This window comes from Schistocerca gregaria, chromosome 3 (genome assembly GCF_023897955.1).
Source record: "Schistocerca gregaria isolate iqSchGreg1 chromosome 3, iqSchGreg1.2, whole genome shotgun sequence".
In the NCBI taxonomy this organism is placed as follows: Eukaryota; Metazoa; Arthropoda; class Insecta; order Orthoptera; family Acrididae; genus Schistocerca; species Schistocerca gregaria.
The window spans coordinates 857,403,222-857,422,847 of record NC_064922.1 but is presented as its reverse complement, the minus strand read 5'-3'; the positions used below and the strand labels follow the sequence as shown (position 1 = coordinate 857,422,847).

Below are 19,626 nucleotides of genomic sequence, written 5' to 3'. Positions count from 1 at the left end.
TTAACAACAGCAGCAACTATCAGAACCCGTTCTCAAATTATTTGATGGTAAAATCACTAACAACTGCATTTTACTTCATCTACTCTACAAACACATTATTACAATTGAAACAGACAAATAACACCAACAAAATCAAAAAAGCATACAGTGCATCAATATTATATGGAGAGAAACTGCATTACCTTTCTTCATCTAACCTGGACGTCGCACCTACTAGCTGATTGGCACTTTCCTCCCGTTCTCTTCCAGCCATCTCACTTTGTCACGATTCCAACATATCAGTTTCTGATAAGAGATAAAAAAATATTTGACAATTCCTTGAGAACTTAGGGGGATCCACAGCTTCATATATGAAATAAAGTGTAGATTAAACGTCGTGAGGCAGATTTTCTCATAATGTAGTTCATATTTATTTATCACCTTAATGAGACTTTGTACTGGAACATGTGGGTTTTATGTTGTTTGCGTATCAACTGAAATCAATCATCATGAAATAGCACATTCATAAGCTATTTTGATTCATTATTGTCATGGTTTGTCAGATTATTTAGACTTATATAGTGAACCGTAAACATTTCTTAAACTAAACAGAAAAAAAAACACATATCGTTAAGAAACATACTCGAATGAATCACCAGCAGTCGTTACACACTTATCTCACGTTACGAACGAAATTTTGTTGTGCTGACACATGTGTCTACATTCCAGCAATTAAATGATCTTCCCAGTTCCCACACACAACACTGCTCAGCGGCTTTTAGCAAACACTTACGAATATCTTTGGAATGATTGTTGCAAACAAATACATCTGTGATCATTTACTGATTTCGATATGGTGTAACAAGACTGATTTTACACGCGTTAGTTAATCAGCGCTTTCTAAAGTCTCACCTTGGACGTGTATTGTGTCGTTAATAAATACGTCATAAAGTGTAAATGCGCAGGGCTGAAATTCTTTCTGTACGCCCCCTAACATCTGCACTGCAGAATTGCTTAGACGATTATCTGTGAATACAATAAATACGCGAGCCCAAGGAGGTATTATGCACCATGGAGCACCTGATTTAAGCTAGCGGCTACTTTATATCAGCAAATGCTAATAATCGCTGATGTATTGGTGAAACAGATGGCAGTTTGTTACTGAAAATGAGTAACTCCCTTTTGTCGCAAGAAAGTTGGTCTGGACGTCTCTACACTGCTGTTGATATTGCGATTATTGGTGCTGGGCTGTCGGGTTTGACAGCAGCATATAGGATTTTAAAGAAGGACCCAAGTCTGCGTGTAATTGTGCTAGAAGCGAAGGGTGAGATATTAACCTCTTATTTTGTCAGGCCATGACATGTTTTCTTCCCATAGATTTGAATCTACGTATTAAAACTGTAAACTTACTTTCTTGCGTTCTTAAAGATTGAAACGAGAAATATGACGTTCTCTCGAACGCGATATCTATTCTCATACGTACTTGTATGTGAAATGCAACGTACAGCTACAACTAATTATGGACCTTACACAGCTGCTGCTAACCGTCTGTGAGGAGGAAATCAGCAGGATCTTACATAAACTTTGGAGTAAAATGCCCACAAGTCAAGATGAAGTTAAAATGTGACTACTGAAGACAGCATTAGCATGTTACTTGTCTAATTACCAAAGCAGGTAGAAGTACTTCCCATTCATGAGAAAGGTGGTACAGATAATATAGAGAATTACAGAACAGTTCCACTACTGTCTTCCTTTGCAAAAGTGATAGAAACTATTATGAAAAACAGACTTGTGGATTATTTAAATAAATACCAACTTCTGTGTGAGGTGTACAATTCGACTAGGTCTGGGAAGGGAACAGAAGCTGCTTTAGCAAGATTTACAAAAGCGGTGTTAGAAGCCCTACATAAAGGAGAACAAGTAACAAGCATTATCCTAGATGGCAGTAAAGCATTTGACACAGTTGATCATGAAATACTTGTAGGTGAACTTGATGCACTAGAAATAAGGGAGATGGGGTGGTAAATAAATGGTTTAGGCCTTCTCTAGCAGACAATGTGCAGAGGGTAGAGATCCTAAATTTCAAGTGGCTCTAACAATACGGTGAAACATATTTCAGACACAGAATACTTGAACACCGGAGATCCTCAAGGGAGCGTGTGAGACCCAGTACTGTTTCTAATATACATTGACTTCTCACTGTGGTTTACATGAGGAGAAACCATGTTATTTGCTGAGGACAGCAGTATGATTATTACAGAAAGGACACTTAGAAATGTTAGAAGTAAATGCTGAAAAGACACTTAGGGTGGTTCACAACTGGTCAAGTAAGAATAAAGTAACTCTTCAATGTAAAAAAGGCTAATAACATAAACTTCTACATAAATACAAACCTAATATAACAAAACTTAAAATACATAACAAATCCCTAGAGAGTGTAGTGCGCGCAAAATTTTACGGTATGTATAAAATGGGATGAACATATTGGGGTACTAGGAAAAAGAATTAGCACTATATGCTATGCCTTGTGACTAGTAACCACAGTGTGTAATAGCTCGTGCCTAAGAGCAACATACTATGCACACATACATTCTAATATCAGTTATGGCATAATATTCTGTGGCACAAATGCACAGAATGTGGTAAATATGTTCAAATTGCAAAAACGAGCCATCACAATCGGGGGTCATTTCCTGATACGCTAAAAGTCACTGAGATAAGATCAGTGCAGAGCAGTCACTGATATACAAAATTATAGATCTATTTTACTGACGTCAATAGTTTATAATGTGTTAGAAAGGCAACGTACTGATCAACTGGAATCATTTTTCTGTAAGTACAATCTATTAAAAAACTGTCAGCATTGTTTCAGGAAGGGCAGGTCTGAAGTACCAGCTGTAGCTACATTTTTTCAAGCAATATTGAATAAACTTGATGACAGAAACAAATTTGTAGACACCTTTTTAGACCTATCCAAGGTTTTTGACTCTGTAAGTCATTGTATTCTTCTGTATGAATTAGAAACTTTTGGAGTTAGGATGGTGGCATTAGATTTGTTAACATCTTACCTTCCTGACAGGGGTCAATGTGTTAAGGTGTATCATACAACTGGGGAACATGTACAAACAGTAAAATCATCTTATAAAATCCTTAACTGTAGAGTCCCTCAGGGAAGTATTATAGGGCCACTTCTGTGTATTGTGGACATCAGTGATATATTAATTCCTCAAAATTCAAACCTAGTAAATTATGCTGACGATACCTCCTTCATAAGCTGGAGCTCTACAAAACAGTAAGGTGTGCAAAATGATGCAGAGAACGTCAGTCTCATTGCAGAATATCTCACCGAAAACAAAGTAGCACTTAATTAGGCAAAGGCAATTCTGATGCAGTTTCTACTACATTATAAATCAAGACAAGTGGACGGTGAACCAGAGTTATGAGTTGAAACAATTGAGAAACATAAATTCCTGGATATTACAGTAGATGAACATTTTACATGGAAGGAGCACATCTGTTACACGTGTAAAACAGACCTCCTGTAGCACCTAAATGCTTAAACGCCTTTCAAGTGTAATATCATCACCTGTCTTAAGACAAATCTGTTTTGGAATTAAGCACTCCCACCAACAATATGGTATCGAGATTGGGGTGGGGCATCAATGGTTTACATGTATAGGGCTTTCAGAGCCCACAAAGGAGCAGTTACGATAATAGCTAATATTAGTAAATATCAGTCCTGTAGAGAATACTTCATTAAGCCTAGCATACTAACAGAGTATTCGCTCGATGTTTTCAGGACTATACTGTTTGTAAAAGAAAATATGGAGCATAATATAACCAGTAGGGAAATCCATAATTATAATACAAGAAAAGGAGAGGATTACCACATAAAATTAAGTAATAAAAGAGCAACAGATCATAGACCATAAAAGACTGCCAAATAACATAAAACTGTTAAATGGAAATGTATTTTAGACAAAAATTAAAGGAACAGTTAATTGATAAATGTTTGTACTCCATCAAGGATTTTTAATGTTACTGTGTATAATGTATCCTTATTTTTAAACTCATTTTAATGTTATATGTTTATAAACAGATTATGTCCTTGACTGTAAAAGTTATTATGGAGAAATAAACCATTTATTACTGTTATTAAACAATCAAAAATCCAGGATGGAATGTAACAATGTTATGAAAATTGTTTAATATTATGAAAAGGATAGTTGCTACTCACCGTGTAGTGGAGATGAGTGCCTATCTGCAACTTGGCATCTCTGCCATATGGTGAATAGCAACTATCTTTTCATATTACTTCTTTCCTTTCTCAGACGTTATGTCTGGTTAAAAATGGTATGTGACGTGGACCTTGATCAAGCATGACTTCCTTTTAACTGTACGGTATATGTTACATTGCATTTAGGAACTTTCGGGTAATAGGAGCATGTATCAATAATTACAGATGTCTGTAATTGTATCTATACGTTTGGATGTAGCTGTATTGCGTTGATGTACTGGTGGGTATTGTGTGGTATGACTCCTGTAGTTGATACTATAATTGGTATAATGTCAACCTTATCCTGATGCCGCATGTCCTTGACTTCCTCAGCCAGTTGGATGTATTTTTCAATTTTTTCTCCTGTTTTCTTCTGTATATTTGAGTATGGATATTTTGATTAGTTGTGTTAATTTCTTCTTTTTATTGGTGAGTATGATGTCAGGTTTGTATGTGGTGTTTTTTTATCTGTTATACTGGTTCTGTTCCAGTATAATTTGTATTCATCATTCTCCAGCACACTTTGTGGTGCATACTTGTATGTGGGAATGTGTTGTTTTATTAGTTCATGTTGTATGGCAAGCTGTTGATATATTATTTTTGCTACATTGTCAAGTCTTCTGGTGTATTCTGTATTTGCTAGTATTGTACATCTGCTTGTGATGTGATCTACTGTTTCTATTTGTTGTTTGCTAAGTCTGCATTTATTTGTTGTGGTATTGTTTGATCCTGTATTGCAATCATGAATCCTTCCGTCTCACTGTTTATATTACCTTTTCTTAGCCATGTATTGGATGTGTCTTGATCGATGTGTGGCTGTGTTAGATGATATGGGTGCTTACCATGTAGTGTTTCCTTTTTCCAATTTACTTTCTTTGTATCTGTTGATGTTATGTGATCTAAAGGGCTGTAGAAGTGGTTATGAAATTGCGATGGTGTAGCTGATGTATTTATATGAGTGATTGCTTTGTGTATTTTGCTAGTTTCTGGTCATTCTATAAAGAATTTTCTTAAATTGTCTACCTGTCCATAATGTAGGTTTTTTATGTCGATAAATCCCCTTCCTCCTTCCTTTCTGCTTAATGTGAATCTTTCTGTTGCTGAATGTATGCGATGTATTCTATATTTGTGTCATTGTGATTGTGTAAGTGTATTGAGTACTTCTAGTTCTGTGTTACTCCATTTTACTACTCCAAATGAATAGGTCAATATTGGTATCGCATAAGTATTTATAGCTTTTGTCTTGTTTCTTGCTGTCAATTCTGTTTTCAGTATATTTGTTAGCCTTCGTCTATATTTTTATTTTAGTTCTTCTTTAATATTTGTATTATCTATTCCTATGTTTTGCCTGTATCCTAGATATTTATAGGCATCTGTTTTTAACATTGCTTCTATGCAGTCGCTGTGGTTATCCAATAAGTATCTTCTTGTTTAGTGTGTTTTCCCTTGACTATGCTATTTTTCTTACATTTGTCTGTTCCGAAAGCCATATTTATATCATTGCTGAATACTTCTGCTATCTTTAGGTATTGGTTGAGTTGTTGCTGCCAGTAGTTTTAGGTCATCCATGTATAGCAAATGTGTGATTTTGTGTTGGTATGTTCCAGTAATATTATATCCACAATTTGTATTATTTAGCATGTTGGATAGTGGGTTCAGAGCAAGGCAGAACCAGAAAGGACTTAGTGAATCTCCTTGGTATATTCCACACTTAATCTGTATTGGCTGTGATGTGATATTATTTGAATTTGTGTGGATATTAAGTGTGGTTTTCCAATTTTTCATTACTATGTTTAGGAACTGTATCAATTTAGGATCTACTTTTTATGTTTCCAATATTTGTAGTAACCATGAGTGGGCTACACTATCAAAAGTTTTTTGGTAATCAATGTATGTGTAGTGTAGCGACCTTTGTTTAGTTTTAGCTTGATATGTCACCTCTGCATCTATTATCAGTTGCTCTTTACATCCTCGTGCACCTTTGCAGCAGCCTTTTTGTTCTTCATTTATAATTTTGTTCTGTGTTGTATGTGTCATTAATTTCTGTGTAATGCCTGAAGTTAATATTTTGTATATTTTTGGTAGGCATGTTATGGGGCGATATTTTGCTGGGTTTTCTGTGTCTGCTTGATCTTTAGGTTTCAGATAACTTATTCCTTGTGTAAGTGTATCAGGGACTGTGTATGGGTCTGCAATGTAACTGTTAAATAATTTAATATGTCTGTGTATGTGTGTGTGTGTGTGTGTGTGTGTGTGTGTGTGTGTGTGTGTTGTGTGTGTGTGCGCGCGCACGCGCGAGTATATACCTATCGTTTTTTTCCCCTAAGGTAAGTCTGTCCGTTCCCGGGATTGGAATGACGCCTTACCCTCTCCCTTAAAACCCACATCCTTTCATCTTTCCTTTTCCTTTCCTCTTTCCTGACGAAGCAGCCGCTGGTTGCAAAATTTTGTGTTTGTGTGTTATTTTATTGTGCCTGTCTACCGGCGCTTTCCCGCTTGGTAAGTCTTGGAATCTTTGTTTTTAATATGTTAAATAATTTAGTTAGATGTGAATGTGTTGAGGTGAACTTCTTCAGCCAGAAATTTGCTATTTTATCTTTTCCAGGGGCTTTCCAATCGTGTGTGGAATTAATTGCTCGGGTGACTTCATGTTGCAAAATTATCACTTCAGGCATTTGTGGTATCATCTTGTTTCTGCTTGTATCCACTGTGCATGTCTGTTATGTTGTACTGGGTTTGACCATATGTTGCTCCAGAAGTGTTCCATATCTGTTATGTTTGGTGGATTGTCTGTTTTAATGTGTGTGTTATCTATTGTCTGATAAAATTTCATTTGTTTTGTGTTGAATGTTTGGTTTTGTTTCCTCATATTTTCACTTTTTTTGTATCTTCTAAGTCGTTTGGCCAATGCTTGTAATTTCTGCTTCTTTTCATCTAATTGCTCTATCGCTTCTTGTTGGGAGATTTTACCTAACCTTTTTCGTTTTTTGTCTGACATTTCATTCCTTATAAATTGTGTGAGCTGTCCGATGTCTTTTCTCAGTTTTTCTATTCTGATCTGTAGCCTGTGTTGCCATGCTGGTTTTGTGGGTTTCTTCTGTGTGTTGGTTGGTTCTGATCTCTGCCTAGTGTGTGTATTTAGTGTAGTGAGTGCTCCTATATAAACCAGTAGTTGTAACTCTTCCATAATTGTATTTTCATTTATTTTGTTCTGTATGATTGTGTTGGTAGTTGTTATTGTTGTTTCGACTTGAAGGTTATTTGGTGGTCTATGCAAGAATGGTCTAATGTCTGTATTTGTGTCTTTATATTCTATATATGTCAGCTGAAATTTTTCTTCTATATCTAACGTGTGTCACTTTGTGTTCTATTTGTGCTTGTTCTGGTGGCTGTCTTAAGATTTCGTTTTCCTCTGATTGTTTAATTGATGCTTGTTGTTCTTTGTGTGTTTGCTCTGGGATGTTTGAGTCCATCACTGTATTTTCTTCTTCTTCTTCTTCTTCTTCTTCTTCTTCTTATTATTATTATTATTATTACTACTATTATTATTACTATTATTATTATTACTGACCAAAAGTCATAAAAGGACCCACTGCATTGAAGTATTAAAAAAATTGAGTGATATGAAGCAAACAGCTCCATCATGATCATCAAACCAGATACAGTGATTGCTTGTACCTGGATAGAATGAATAGGTTTTCATCCCATTAAAGAATTCACCCAACATAAAATTATTACAAATAAATAAGCAGGTTGACCAATTAGAAAACAGACAAAAGAGTATGGAGTATGATTGTAAGCAACACAATACACTGTAGTTTGTAATTTACACCAGTCAATGCGAAACCGAGTTGTATTATCGAATGAGTCTAATGATTCATTTCTGTTGTTTGAAGTAGGTTCTTCTGCCTTATTTAAAACATTGATAAACTTTGTATATGTATATTTGTATTGTGAATATATTATGTGTAACCTGTTTTTTTTTCCATTTTCGTATGTAGATAAGATTAGATTCAGTTTTTGTTCCATAGATCCAATAATAAGATGATTCTCGTAGTTGTGGAACATGTCAGAAAGTACAGCATAAAAGACATAGATCATTCGAATATAATACTCTCTTTCCTGGTCATTTGTCAGGAGACAGTCGAAATGTTACAGTAAACTGGAAGTGCTAATACTTACAGAATTAATACACTGTCAGAATGAAACACAGTTATGCACTTATAATGAATTTATCATACACAACATACCTAATCTTGACTGCTGTGACCAAGTGCTGTCAGAATCGAATACTAACAGACATTTTTACTTAAGCTTGTCTAACAGTCCCAGTTAAGAAATATAGAGTAGAACGAGTTGCTTATCAAAACGTCTTTCAAATTCTGTGTAATCCGTGCTTTATCAGAAACCAAGTTTTTAATGGTTGCTGGAAATTTATTGAAAATGTTTGTTCCTGAATATTGGATCCATTTTTGGACCAGCGTAAGAGATTTTAGGTCTTTATGTAGATTGTTCTTATTTCTAGTACTGATACTCTGTATTGAGCTAATGGTTGGAAATTGAGACATATTACATGCAACAAATGTCATTAAGGAATAAATAGACTGAGAAGCAGTGGTTAGAATACAAAGTTACTTGAACTATTGTAAGTGATGTGTATAATGATGACAACCATACAAAGAAATTTATCTGCAGATTAATAAATAAATAAAAGTGGTTGTCAACAATGCTGTGTCATTTAATAACTGAATTTTAACTTTGTGGTAATAAATGCAGCACAGATTCATAAACCACTTTAGAAATAATAGGTACCCTTGATTAGTAAGACATGCTCAATATTTATTTTTATTTGATTATTATCCTTGTGTGTGTGGGAGGAGGGGGGGGGGGGGGTATAAAGTTCTGAGAAAGCAGGAGCATTTTTCACACAATAACAGCATGTATGTTAATGTTAGAATGTGAATTCTGTGTCAAGTACCTACGATAACGGACACCAAGCAAATAGGTTGGGGTGGAATTTTGTTGGGTGGCATTGGTAAAGGTGGACAGAAGATGCTGACTAGTGGGAGGGAAGGGTAGAAGGTGCACTGGCTGTTGTAAGAGCCAAATGTCTTGCGAAGACCTTCGTAGACAGGCACTACCCTCCAAACCCAGTCCGCAAACAGGTTTGCCTTGTCATAACCTCATACAGCCCCAATCTTTGCACCACTCCCAAGAAACTATTACAAAAGTTGACCAACTGCTGGCACGACATGCTGTTGAGTGCAAGATGCTTGATTTCAACACTACTTCACAAATCGGGTCGGGTCACCTGGATCCTCCCCTCCACCACCAGCTTTTTTGAACTACACAGATGGGAGTTATCCTTGTAACACATCCTTTGCTCACATAATTGTCGTGACCTCAATTTCCGGTAACCATCTGACCCCATATCCTCCAACCAATAATTTCTCCTTCCTCCCTCCTGTCACCCCCTCCCATTTCTCGTCCCCATGTCATTTGCAGGCCTCCATCTGAGGTCCTAGCCACCCACCTCTAACCCCTCTCCTTGCCTCCTGCCTCTCTCCCTCTATCCATCTCACACATCATAACCTCCAACCAACAAAGTCCAGTTGCCAAAATGCAGCAGACTCAACACTGCTGCTGTTTAGTGATTGGTGTTCTATGCCCCTAAAGTAATTAGATTCTGTTGGAACTTTCCTACATAACCATACAAAACAGAGACACTAGGAGACAGAACTTTCCTACATAACCATACAGAGACACTAGGAGAACCTCAAAATTTACAGAACTTATTCAAGAAAGGGGGCGATGGTATTTCTATCAGCATAATTCATTCAGCATGTAGACAATGAGAATAAGGTAAGAGAGATAAGGATAAGTACAAAAGGTGGAGAGAGACCCAGTTTTCCCCTCTCAGTACACAAATTGAATGGGGCCTAGTATAGGAACATGTGTAAACTGCTATAAAGTACACTCTGCCAGGCAGTGCACAGTGGTTTGTGGAGAGTATATGTGGACGAAGATACAGGCTACTGCCACAATGGAAACTATAAAATATAATAAATGTCATGATAAACAATCTTCCCACATGAAAACAATAGATGAAAATCAGGAAGGGCGACCATTTACCTGCATTTCTGCTTATGAGTTACAGGCAGATCAGTAATGACCTTTCCTCATTTTTATTCATTTAATAAATAAGAGAAATAAACCTACTTAACACAACTTAACAAAACTGTGTGCTAGAATTGTAAATAGCAGACTCAGATCAATAGCTGTATATTTGCTTCTTGAAAAATATGTTTTAGGGAATAATGTTTGACTACTGATGTTAGTTTTACTTTGCAATAGCTTATTGGAAAAATGACAACAGTATGACCAAGAAACAAGAGTGCCCATGCAGTAGTTCATTGGGGGGAGGGGTTGAAATAGTTTTAATATTCTGGAAGACAAATGGTGACTTGTAAGTAGCTATACAAAAAGGTTCTAGTTTCGGCTCACTGTTAAAAACCTCTGTAATACCATCTTTTAGATCATTTTCTTGAGAGAAAAACACCTTATTACACCGTACTTTTCCCTTCCTTGAGAGAAAGGGGGGGCCAGAGCCCCCCCTCGCCCCTTGGCCCTTGGTATGGGTGCCCTTGCCAAAAATACATTTACTATTTATAGACTTAGAGGAACCTTAGATTATGTTTTAAGAGAGAAACTATTGAGTATAATGAGGTATAGAGAATGCCCCTTACACCTGATATCAGCAATTCACAGCATGTACTAGAACATATCATTTGTGTTGGATATAAGTGGAAAACTGGTAGTCCCAGTCCCGACAAAGAAGTGAGACAAGGCTGTAGTTTAACTTATACACTATTTAATCTACATCAGTGATGCTATTTGATTATAGAGTTCTAAAGTGAACACTAAGGTACATCATACACGTGGTGTCTATTCTTTCCGACTTGTCCAAAAAACAGACACCACATATTTATAATCAAGGCAACGGTGGTCAATGATCCCTTCAGTGAAGATGCACGTCATGCTCAAACAACTCCTTCTACTCATTGGCTGAATTTTTAGATATAAAGTAAAAAAAAAAAAAAAAAAAAAAAAAAAAAAAAAAAAAAAAAAAAAAAAACTTAATCATTTGTGTCATGCAATATTTGTGTAATGTAATTTCTTGTACAGACATCTTTTATTAACCTGACACGTTCCACATCATTACGAAGTGTCGTATTCATGATCTATGGAACAAGTATTAATCTAATCTAATCTAATCTAATCTGTGCAAGATGCCGGAAGTAATGAGGCTAATGAGCAGGACCATTACATCAGTAGTGTGTTGTATAAGATGAGAATTTTGGTCTGACGATAGGAATGCTAGGGTTGAGTGTGCAGATGGTGTGGTTGTCATGCAGCTGCCAAGTTTGCAGGGGGCCTGTGTTTGAATCCCAGTCTGGCACAAATTTTCAACGTGCTCCATTGATATCAATGCCCACTAGCAGCTGATGTCTGTAACTCCTTTGTTACTAGGGTACAGCTGAATGGTTTGCCGGTATTAAACACATTTCTTTGCAGTGATGACCTTACACTGATTTGAAGAACAGGAAAAGACCTGCAAAAAAGCTATCCATGAATGAAGTAACTATGTTATCAATGATGATAATGAGGTCCCATACTCCGAGGAGCGTAGGGGACAATGTGGGAGACCTGCAGCGCTGTACTAGGCAAGGTCGTAGTGGAGGTGGTTTGCCATTGCCTTCCTCCGATCATAATAGGGATGAATGACAATGATTATGAACACCCAGTCATCTTGAGGCAGGAAAAATCCCTTACCCCACTGGGAATCGAACCCAGGACCCCATGCCTGGGAAGCAAGAACACTACCGTAACGCCACAAGCTGCGGACATGCTATCAATATAATCTGAAAATATCACTGCAGATGACTAAAACTATCACAAAACTCCAACTAAAATTGTTGTCAATTTTAATATACATATACAATATAATAATATTAGTTAATATCAATTCATTAATAATAAAATAGTGAAGAAATAAAACCGTCATATATCTTGGCTGTAATATATGATGCTGATGATAAAAGCATTCAAAATAAAGTGAGTTCAGTAATATTTGCAGAACAATCAGTAGGTGTCTGAAAAAGAAAACTCTCAAACATCTGTGATTGAAGTTTTTAAGACTTTTGCTTCACCAATGTTAAATTACATGGAAGAAAATCATAAGTGGCAATGGAGAAGGGAGAAATGCTTGTCCAAAGTATGCACATGAAGTTTCTAAGCAGAGTCAAGAGATGTATAAGAACAGATATAATCAGAAAAGAACTAATTATGTACAATGTAAAAGAAGAGTTAGGAGAAAATATGAGAAGGTGGACTGAACATGTACAAAGAATGGACCCTGAATGATTACAAGTAAAAATAAAGCAATACAGACCAGAGGAAAACTAAACTCTGAAAGACAGTGGAAAAATCAGAATATGACAGGCAATATAAAAACAAAAATGGAAAGTGGAGACAGAATAAAAAAGATGACTATTAATGGGACAGAGCTGGAGTGAACCATGTTGTAATAGTACGTAGGAATAGCAGTGTGTTGAAATATTGTGAAAAACTTGCTCATAAAATTCCAGGAATTAATGTGCTGGGCAGAATCGACAAATATTCTTAAGCACCCAGCACACCAATCCCACATAGACAATGAAGATAAATCTAGGCCAATAACAGCTTGGACTGAGAACTATAAGAAGTCATATCTGTCACACTCCTTACAGCATACTACGTTGCACGTCTAGCCACACCCTTGTAAGTGATTCATAGACTGCCAGTAGACGTAAATTAAAATTTTTGAGTGACTTCATACACTTGGTGTCCCAAATTTTTAGGGGGGAAATTGTACATGGGGCAGTGTGTCATTAATTAATTACTTTGAGATAAAGAATGACTGGTCAGAAATGAATATTTCATTTTTTATTAGATAAAAGATTAAGCTAATACCTACTATTCAAAGTGACAACTACCAGTCTCAGTTCAAGCATTACAATAAATCCCATTGACGTAATGGTCATATGAAGTCAACTGAGCCATCTCACCCACCATTTCAGATTTGGATGAAACTTTACTTGTTTGTTCTTCATGCAGAGCTACTTGTTGTTTTATGCAGAGCTACATAACCATTCCATATAAATGATATGTCCTCTAGTATTACGGGTAACTATAAAATATTTATGTTTGCTGATGACACTAGCTTGGTACTAAAGGATGTTGTGTGCAACATTGACTCAGTTTCAAATAGTGCAGTACATGACCTCAGTTCCAAATAGTGCAGTACATGACCTCAGTTCATGGCTTGTAGAAAATAAACTAATGTTAAATCACAGTAAGATTCAGTTTTTACAGTTTATAACACACATGTCAACAAAACCTGACGTTTTAATTTCACAGAACGGGCGCATGATTAGTGAAACTGAACAGTTCAAATTTTTAGGTGTTCAGATAGCTAGTAAGCTGTCATGGAAAGGATCTTGTTCAAAGACTTAATACTGTCATTTTTACTATTCAAACATATCAAAAGTGAGTTATACTTCGACACAAAAATCAGTCTACTTTGCTTATTTTCATTCACTTATGTTGTATGGTATTATATTCTGGGGTAACTCTTCCCATTCTACAAGGATATTTTTGGCTCAGAAACGGGCGGTTCGGGCAGTAAGTGGTGTGAGTTCACGAACCTCTTGTCGACCTCTGTTCATGAGTCTGGGTATTTTGACATTGACCTCTCAATATATATATTCCTTACTGTGATTTCTTGTTAACAATATTAGCTTATTCCCAAGAATAAGCAGCTTTCACTCAGTTAATACTCGGCAGAAATCAAACCTGCATTTGGATTAGACTTCCTTAACTCTTGTGCAGGAAGGTGTGCAGTATATTGCTGCATCCATTTTCAATAAGCTGCCACTCAAATTCAAAACTCTTAGCAGTAATCCACGTGCTTTCAAACTGAAACTGAAGAGTTTCCTCATGGATCACTCCTTCTATTCTGTAGAGGAGTTCCTTGAAAAATTAAGATGATTCTTATTGTATTACTGATAGCGTTTACTTAAACTTATGGACTGACTTTTTTCAGGTTAATAAATATTTATTTTTATGTGTTATTACTTTTATGTTGTAATTTCATGTACTGACACATTTCATGACCTTGGAGATTTGCTCCTCAATTTGGTCCTACGGAACTTGATGTGTAAATAAACAAATAAATAAATAAAAGAACTTAGCAGGGTATCTCTATTTGTTGTCATTTTATGGCACCTAAAAAGTTTGAAAACTGTGACATTTTTAACGCCATGAGTGCACAAAATGACACTTGCAACATTTTGGAAATCCATTTATTATCCAAGCTATCTGCCTCTTTTCTACCAGCAGGTTTACCTCTTCAAGACATCTAGTGCTTGATTCGCTACATAGCATTTTAAAATACTTTTGATCAGATAGCATACTTTCACTCAATTCTTTTCTGGGGCATAACCTTTTAGGACATTGCAGTTAAGGTAAAACCTACTGTAAAAGTGGCATGTTTTAGCACGCCACAATTGGGATACAGAGACATGTATCGTCCCCAGGTCGAACCCACACAGGGGTTTAACAATGAGCTCCGATATGCCGGACAGCCTGGACGTGTTTTTTTGAAATCAAATTAAGTGAGTATAGGGCTGGTACCTATATGCCACTTCAGTTAGATGATTTCAAATGTTAACTTACACATCATATAACACTTGACGTAGACAAACAAGGGTGCAGTGAAACCCTATTTTTCTTTTTTGTGCCATCCAGACTTAAAAAATGCAGAACTGTGGAAAATGCAGAATCGAGGATATGTTAACCCACCAAAATACGAGCAGAAATGCAAGTAATTGGTATATAAGATTAAAAATCTCAATCCTCTCCTATACAGTGTATAAAATCTGTCTAGGTGAAGGAAATTAAATGTACAATACAATTTTTGTACAATACTTTGTAGTAATGAATATCATCAGTTCTTTAAAAAATCACAGATGTGTAACAGCAGGTAAAAACTGAGCAAAAACTTGAAGTTGGTATGTGGGTACAAGGTAATTGGGCTATTTTCTGACATGCTATGACCATATTGAAAACATGGGATTTTGAGTGATAATCCTTTGCGCTAACCCAGACAAAAAGCAAAAATTGATGAACATTTTGAATTAAACCAAAAACATCAGAGCAGCTAAGTGGTTAAACCATAACCATAAATGCGGACATCTGCTTAATGACAAACATTGCCACCATTGCTGTTATTGTTTAATGCTTTTCTTACAAGCCATGCTTCATATGCTCATCACCGTTAAAGTGTTTTTTAGGCTTGATGAGAGAAACAGAGATGTGCAAAAATGAATTTACTTTCCCAATTAACATTACAAGCTTATTAAAAGTTGACTCAGAGAATTTCTGTACATTATGTAAAATGTAAATTTGAAAGAAAGCTCAGATGCTATAGTCCCGCTTCATACCCTCTATCACTGCTGCCAATCTTTACAATCTACAGCATGTGGTTTGTGTGGTGCGAGGTATATACGGAGTAGTGTATGTAGTTGTTGCAACTGTATCGTGTCAGATTTGAACACAAAAGTCTTTAAAAAGTGCTCTTTGAAAGTCCCTTGTTCTATTTCCATGTGGCATCTCTATCATAGCACATCACGTGCACAAAAAGGATATTTTCAATGCTTCATAAAATACTTTCACCCCTACCTGCACTCCTGTCATTGAAGGGCTGCCACTCCTCTCCACACATCCAGTAGGTGGGCTCATTTGATGTATATTAGTGTACTGTGGTGGCTGCTCTGGCTATTTGGTGACTGAACAAGTCGCCTACCAATGAGAGTTCACTAGCTGGAAATGGGCGACTGAGCATATTCTTTGAGACTGTGTTTGATTGTAAAAGGTTGATAATTGATATTGTTGCTGAGTACAGGACATTGGAAATACATGGAAAATGATGAGACTGAGTTACAAGTTGCACAAGAAAAGGTGGCAGCTGGGCCCAGTCGTCATGTACTGGCTTGGTCAAAAACACTTCATGTCAACTGTCTTGTTTTTCCGTTACCGCTTCAACCAAGGAGTAGTTTATCATAATTGCACCGTGAAGCTAAATGTTGCAAGTTGTGTTGGCAACACTGATCATTGATTACATCAGTTTTTTCTCTCCACAACAGTTGAAAATATTCCCTTAACTCCGCCACAATCCATGGTATGAACTATTAGTCTTTTGTGCAATGTTTGACTCGTTCCATCATATCAGATGTCAATAGGAAGAAAACGGTGAAATAACTTAGAATCGAGGTAAACCGTACTAGGAAGAAATATGAAATTGGGGAATTTGTAGCATTGATCTTATGTGTTTTTCAGAGGGGCTATGAATTTATGGTGTAGAATTGTGAAAAACATGAAATTGGAGTTCTGCTGTATACACATATTGTACCATTGGTGCAGGAGTGGTGACAGGAAGAGCATCCAGCTACCCTTGAAGACATGAGACAGGGACAGGAAAAAAATATTGTGTAAAACTGATAATAAATGTCTTGCAGAAATGTCTTTGGGTACTTACGGACACACCATACTTTTTTGGGTCCTTATTTTGTGAAAATCATAACCTATTTCTTTCATGCACTATTTCTTTGTATCTCTTACAGTTTATCACAATTACTGCAGAATACTTGCTAAAAAAATTGCAAGTAATTTGAATGAATTTGGATGTATTGATAATTAAAAAGTGATGAACAAGATTTTCTAAATTACTTCTTCAGGCTCAGGTTACATTTAATCCAATAATACAGGTTTGAAGGAGACCAAATTTTTACCAGATGTGACATGTTCACTGATCTATTATATCTATTTAATTGTGCTCATTAAGTATGTTAACCAGAATATAAATTATTATTTCTTATATTTTAATTTTTAGAATATTTTTACAAATTAAAAATTTTATTTCTCTATAAGTTAGGTGAAACTGCATTTAAGTTTAGGTCTACTAGATAAGTTACAGAAAAAAAATAGGCAATGTAGGGAGATAACTGTACCTCAATTCTGGAAAGTAGAACTCGCAGTACATTAAGATTTGAGCCATATTGAAGTTTGCCTCGGAATATTAATGAAGCACACTCTTCACCCCGCTGCATTTCTTCTTCTTCTTTTTCTTCTTCTTCTTCTTCTTCTTCACACTTTCTTTTGACATTTGTTTTAGTACTTATAGCTTGATTGGTGAATGTATATAGATTTTATTTATGTGCACATACTTCAGCAAAAGTAACTATTAAATTCTTTTTGTTGTGTGAAGCTAGTAGGGAGATAAACACATTTAAAATAAATGAATATAAAACTGATTAAAAGAAATTATATCAGTCCAACAATAAAAGCTACATTTAATTCATCATTATATGTAAAATTCTGGGAGCTGTTGTCATATAATTTCATAATCTGTTATTGATTGTCAAAGCATCTTCTTTAATACAGGAATGATGCAATGAAAACAATGTGATGGTGTACACTACCTGAATGTAACTGAACAGCATACTAGTAGGAAGGATTTAGAATCCACTACAAATAGCATCACTGTTGACTCAAAATTTTAAATTGTCCCTGAAGAACTAATGAATGGATTCACCTCACCAAAGTGAAAATAAGCTGGAAGAAGAGGGGGAGTAGAGGAGGATGGGCAGGAAAAGGAGAGGAGCACAGAAGGGGAAAAGACTGGTGGGTGTTTTGGCAGAGGGTGGTGCACAGTGAGATTGAAGGAATTTGAATTGGGAGGAGGTGACAGGACAGAGAGAGTGAAAACTGTTGGGTGGAGGGTGTGTGGACAGTAGTTTACCGTAGGTTTAGGCCAGTATGGTTACCAGAGCGGAGAATGTGCTGCTAGGACAACTCCCATCTGTGCTTTCCATAAAAATGCTGTTAGGGGGAAGGATCCAAATGGCTCAGATTCTGAAGCAGCTACTGAAATCGAGCACCTTATGTTCAGCTGCATGTTGTGCTACAGGGTTTTCGACATTTCTCTTGGCCACAGTTTGGCAGTGGCCATTCATCCTGATGGACAGCTGGTTCAGATGCAGGTTCTTTATTAACTGGTGATCTCACATAGTGGAATGGACTTTACATTAATGGCATGATACAAAACCAGTCATTATATTAATTACTGTTCACACTTTTAGGCCTGTTTCAATTGTGCCAATCTTTTCTAAAGTGATAGAAGCTATATTAAATAATCAAATAGGAAAATACTTTGAAGAAAACAAAATCTTCACTGATAGTCAGTTTGGCTTCAGATCAGGGTTAGGAACTGTTAAATCTTGCCTTATCACTTTTCACACAGTGTGTGAAACAACTATAAAGCAAGCTAGTGGTTCAGAATAAACTCTTTGGTTTATCAAAAGCTTTCGACACTGTCTCTCATGAAAACTTATTGAACAAACTGCAATTCTATGGCTTTACAGGAAGTGCTCTGGAATTGATAAAATCTTATCAAAGTAATAGAGTGCAGAAGGTGGTTTTTAATGGTGCAGAATCAGATTACTTACCTGTGGCCTTGGGTGTCACACAAGGTTCTGTACTTGGCCCAATTCTATTTATTATTTATATAAATGACTTACCATGTAACATAGTTGGGCCATCAACTAGGACTTACTTATTTGCAGATGATCTTGCAGTCTGTATAACTGCAGAAACAGCACAGAAGGTAAAATATGAAGCAGACCAGTCCACTGTCAAAGTTGAAAATTGGGTAAAGCTAATTCCCTTTGCGTCAACAAAAAAAAAAAAAAAAAATAAAAAAAATAAAAAAAAAAATAAAATAAAATAAAATAAAATTACAAGACATGTATGTATCGTGGAATAATAACACTGAACTTGAGCAGAGCTCAAATGCTGTTAATTTCCTTGGAGTCTCAATTGGTTCAAATTATGCCATGCTAGCCATATAGAAAAAGTGGAAAGCAGCATTAGCAAAGGAATATTTGCTCTAAGGAAGCTGTGTCTTTGTCTAAACATGCCAGTACTTAAAGTGGTTTATTTTGCTTTAATACACAGTCACATTTCCTATGGTACAATACTGTGGGGACATCAAAGCAAGGCAGCTAATGTCTTCAAACTACAAAAGAAGGCAATAAGACTGATATGTAGCTTGGCACCCAGAGCTCACTGTAGGCCAAGCTTTAAAAAATTACAGAGTATGACCCTGGAGTCAACATTTATACTACAGTGTGTAATGCATATTAAGGAAAACTATCCGAGTTATCAACAGTATGACATGCGACATAATTATAACACAAAAAACAAGCAGGACC

The 19,626-nt window shown here is 36.2% G+C and overlaps 2 protein-coding genes across 4 annotated transcripts in view; one reads left to right on the top strand and one right to left on the bottom strand.

The window, feature by feature from the left end:
- LOC126354847 (E3 ubiquitin-protein ligase MARCHF5) overlaps nucleotides 1–5,307 on the bottom strand; it is an 80,296-nt gene extending 74,989 nt beyond the window's left edge. The window contains exons 1-3 of one of the 3 annotated variants that reach the window (XM_050004830.1): nucleotides 623–879; nucleotides 421–473; nucleotides 183–285 (exon numbers count right to left, since the gene is read on the bottom strand). In XM_050004830.1, the coding sequence (XP_049860787.1) occupies nucleotides 183–253 (71 nt within the window). In that variant the 5' untranslated portion in view covers nucleotides 254–285; nucleotides 421–473; nucleotides 623–879. Of the gene's footprint in view, nucleotides 1–182; nucleotides 286–420; nucleotides 474–622 lie in introns of all 3 variants that reach the window. The other 2 variants (XM_050004829.1, XM_050004831.1) reach the window with 2 other exon arrangements.
- LOC126355631 (probable flavin-containing monoamine oxidase A) overlaps nucleotides 1,147–19,626 on the top strand; it is a 268,309-nt gene continuing 249,829 nt past the window's right edge. The window contains exon 1 of the mRNA XM_050005996.1: nucleotides 1,147–1,303. Coding sequence (XP_049861953.1) covers nucleotides 1,147–1,303 — 157 coding nt within the window. The remainder of the gene's footprint in view (nucleotides 1,304–19,626) is intronic.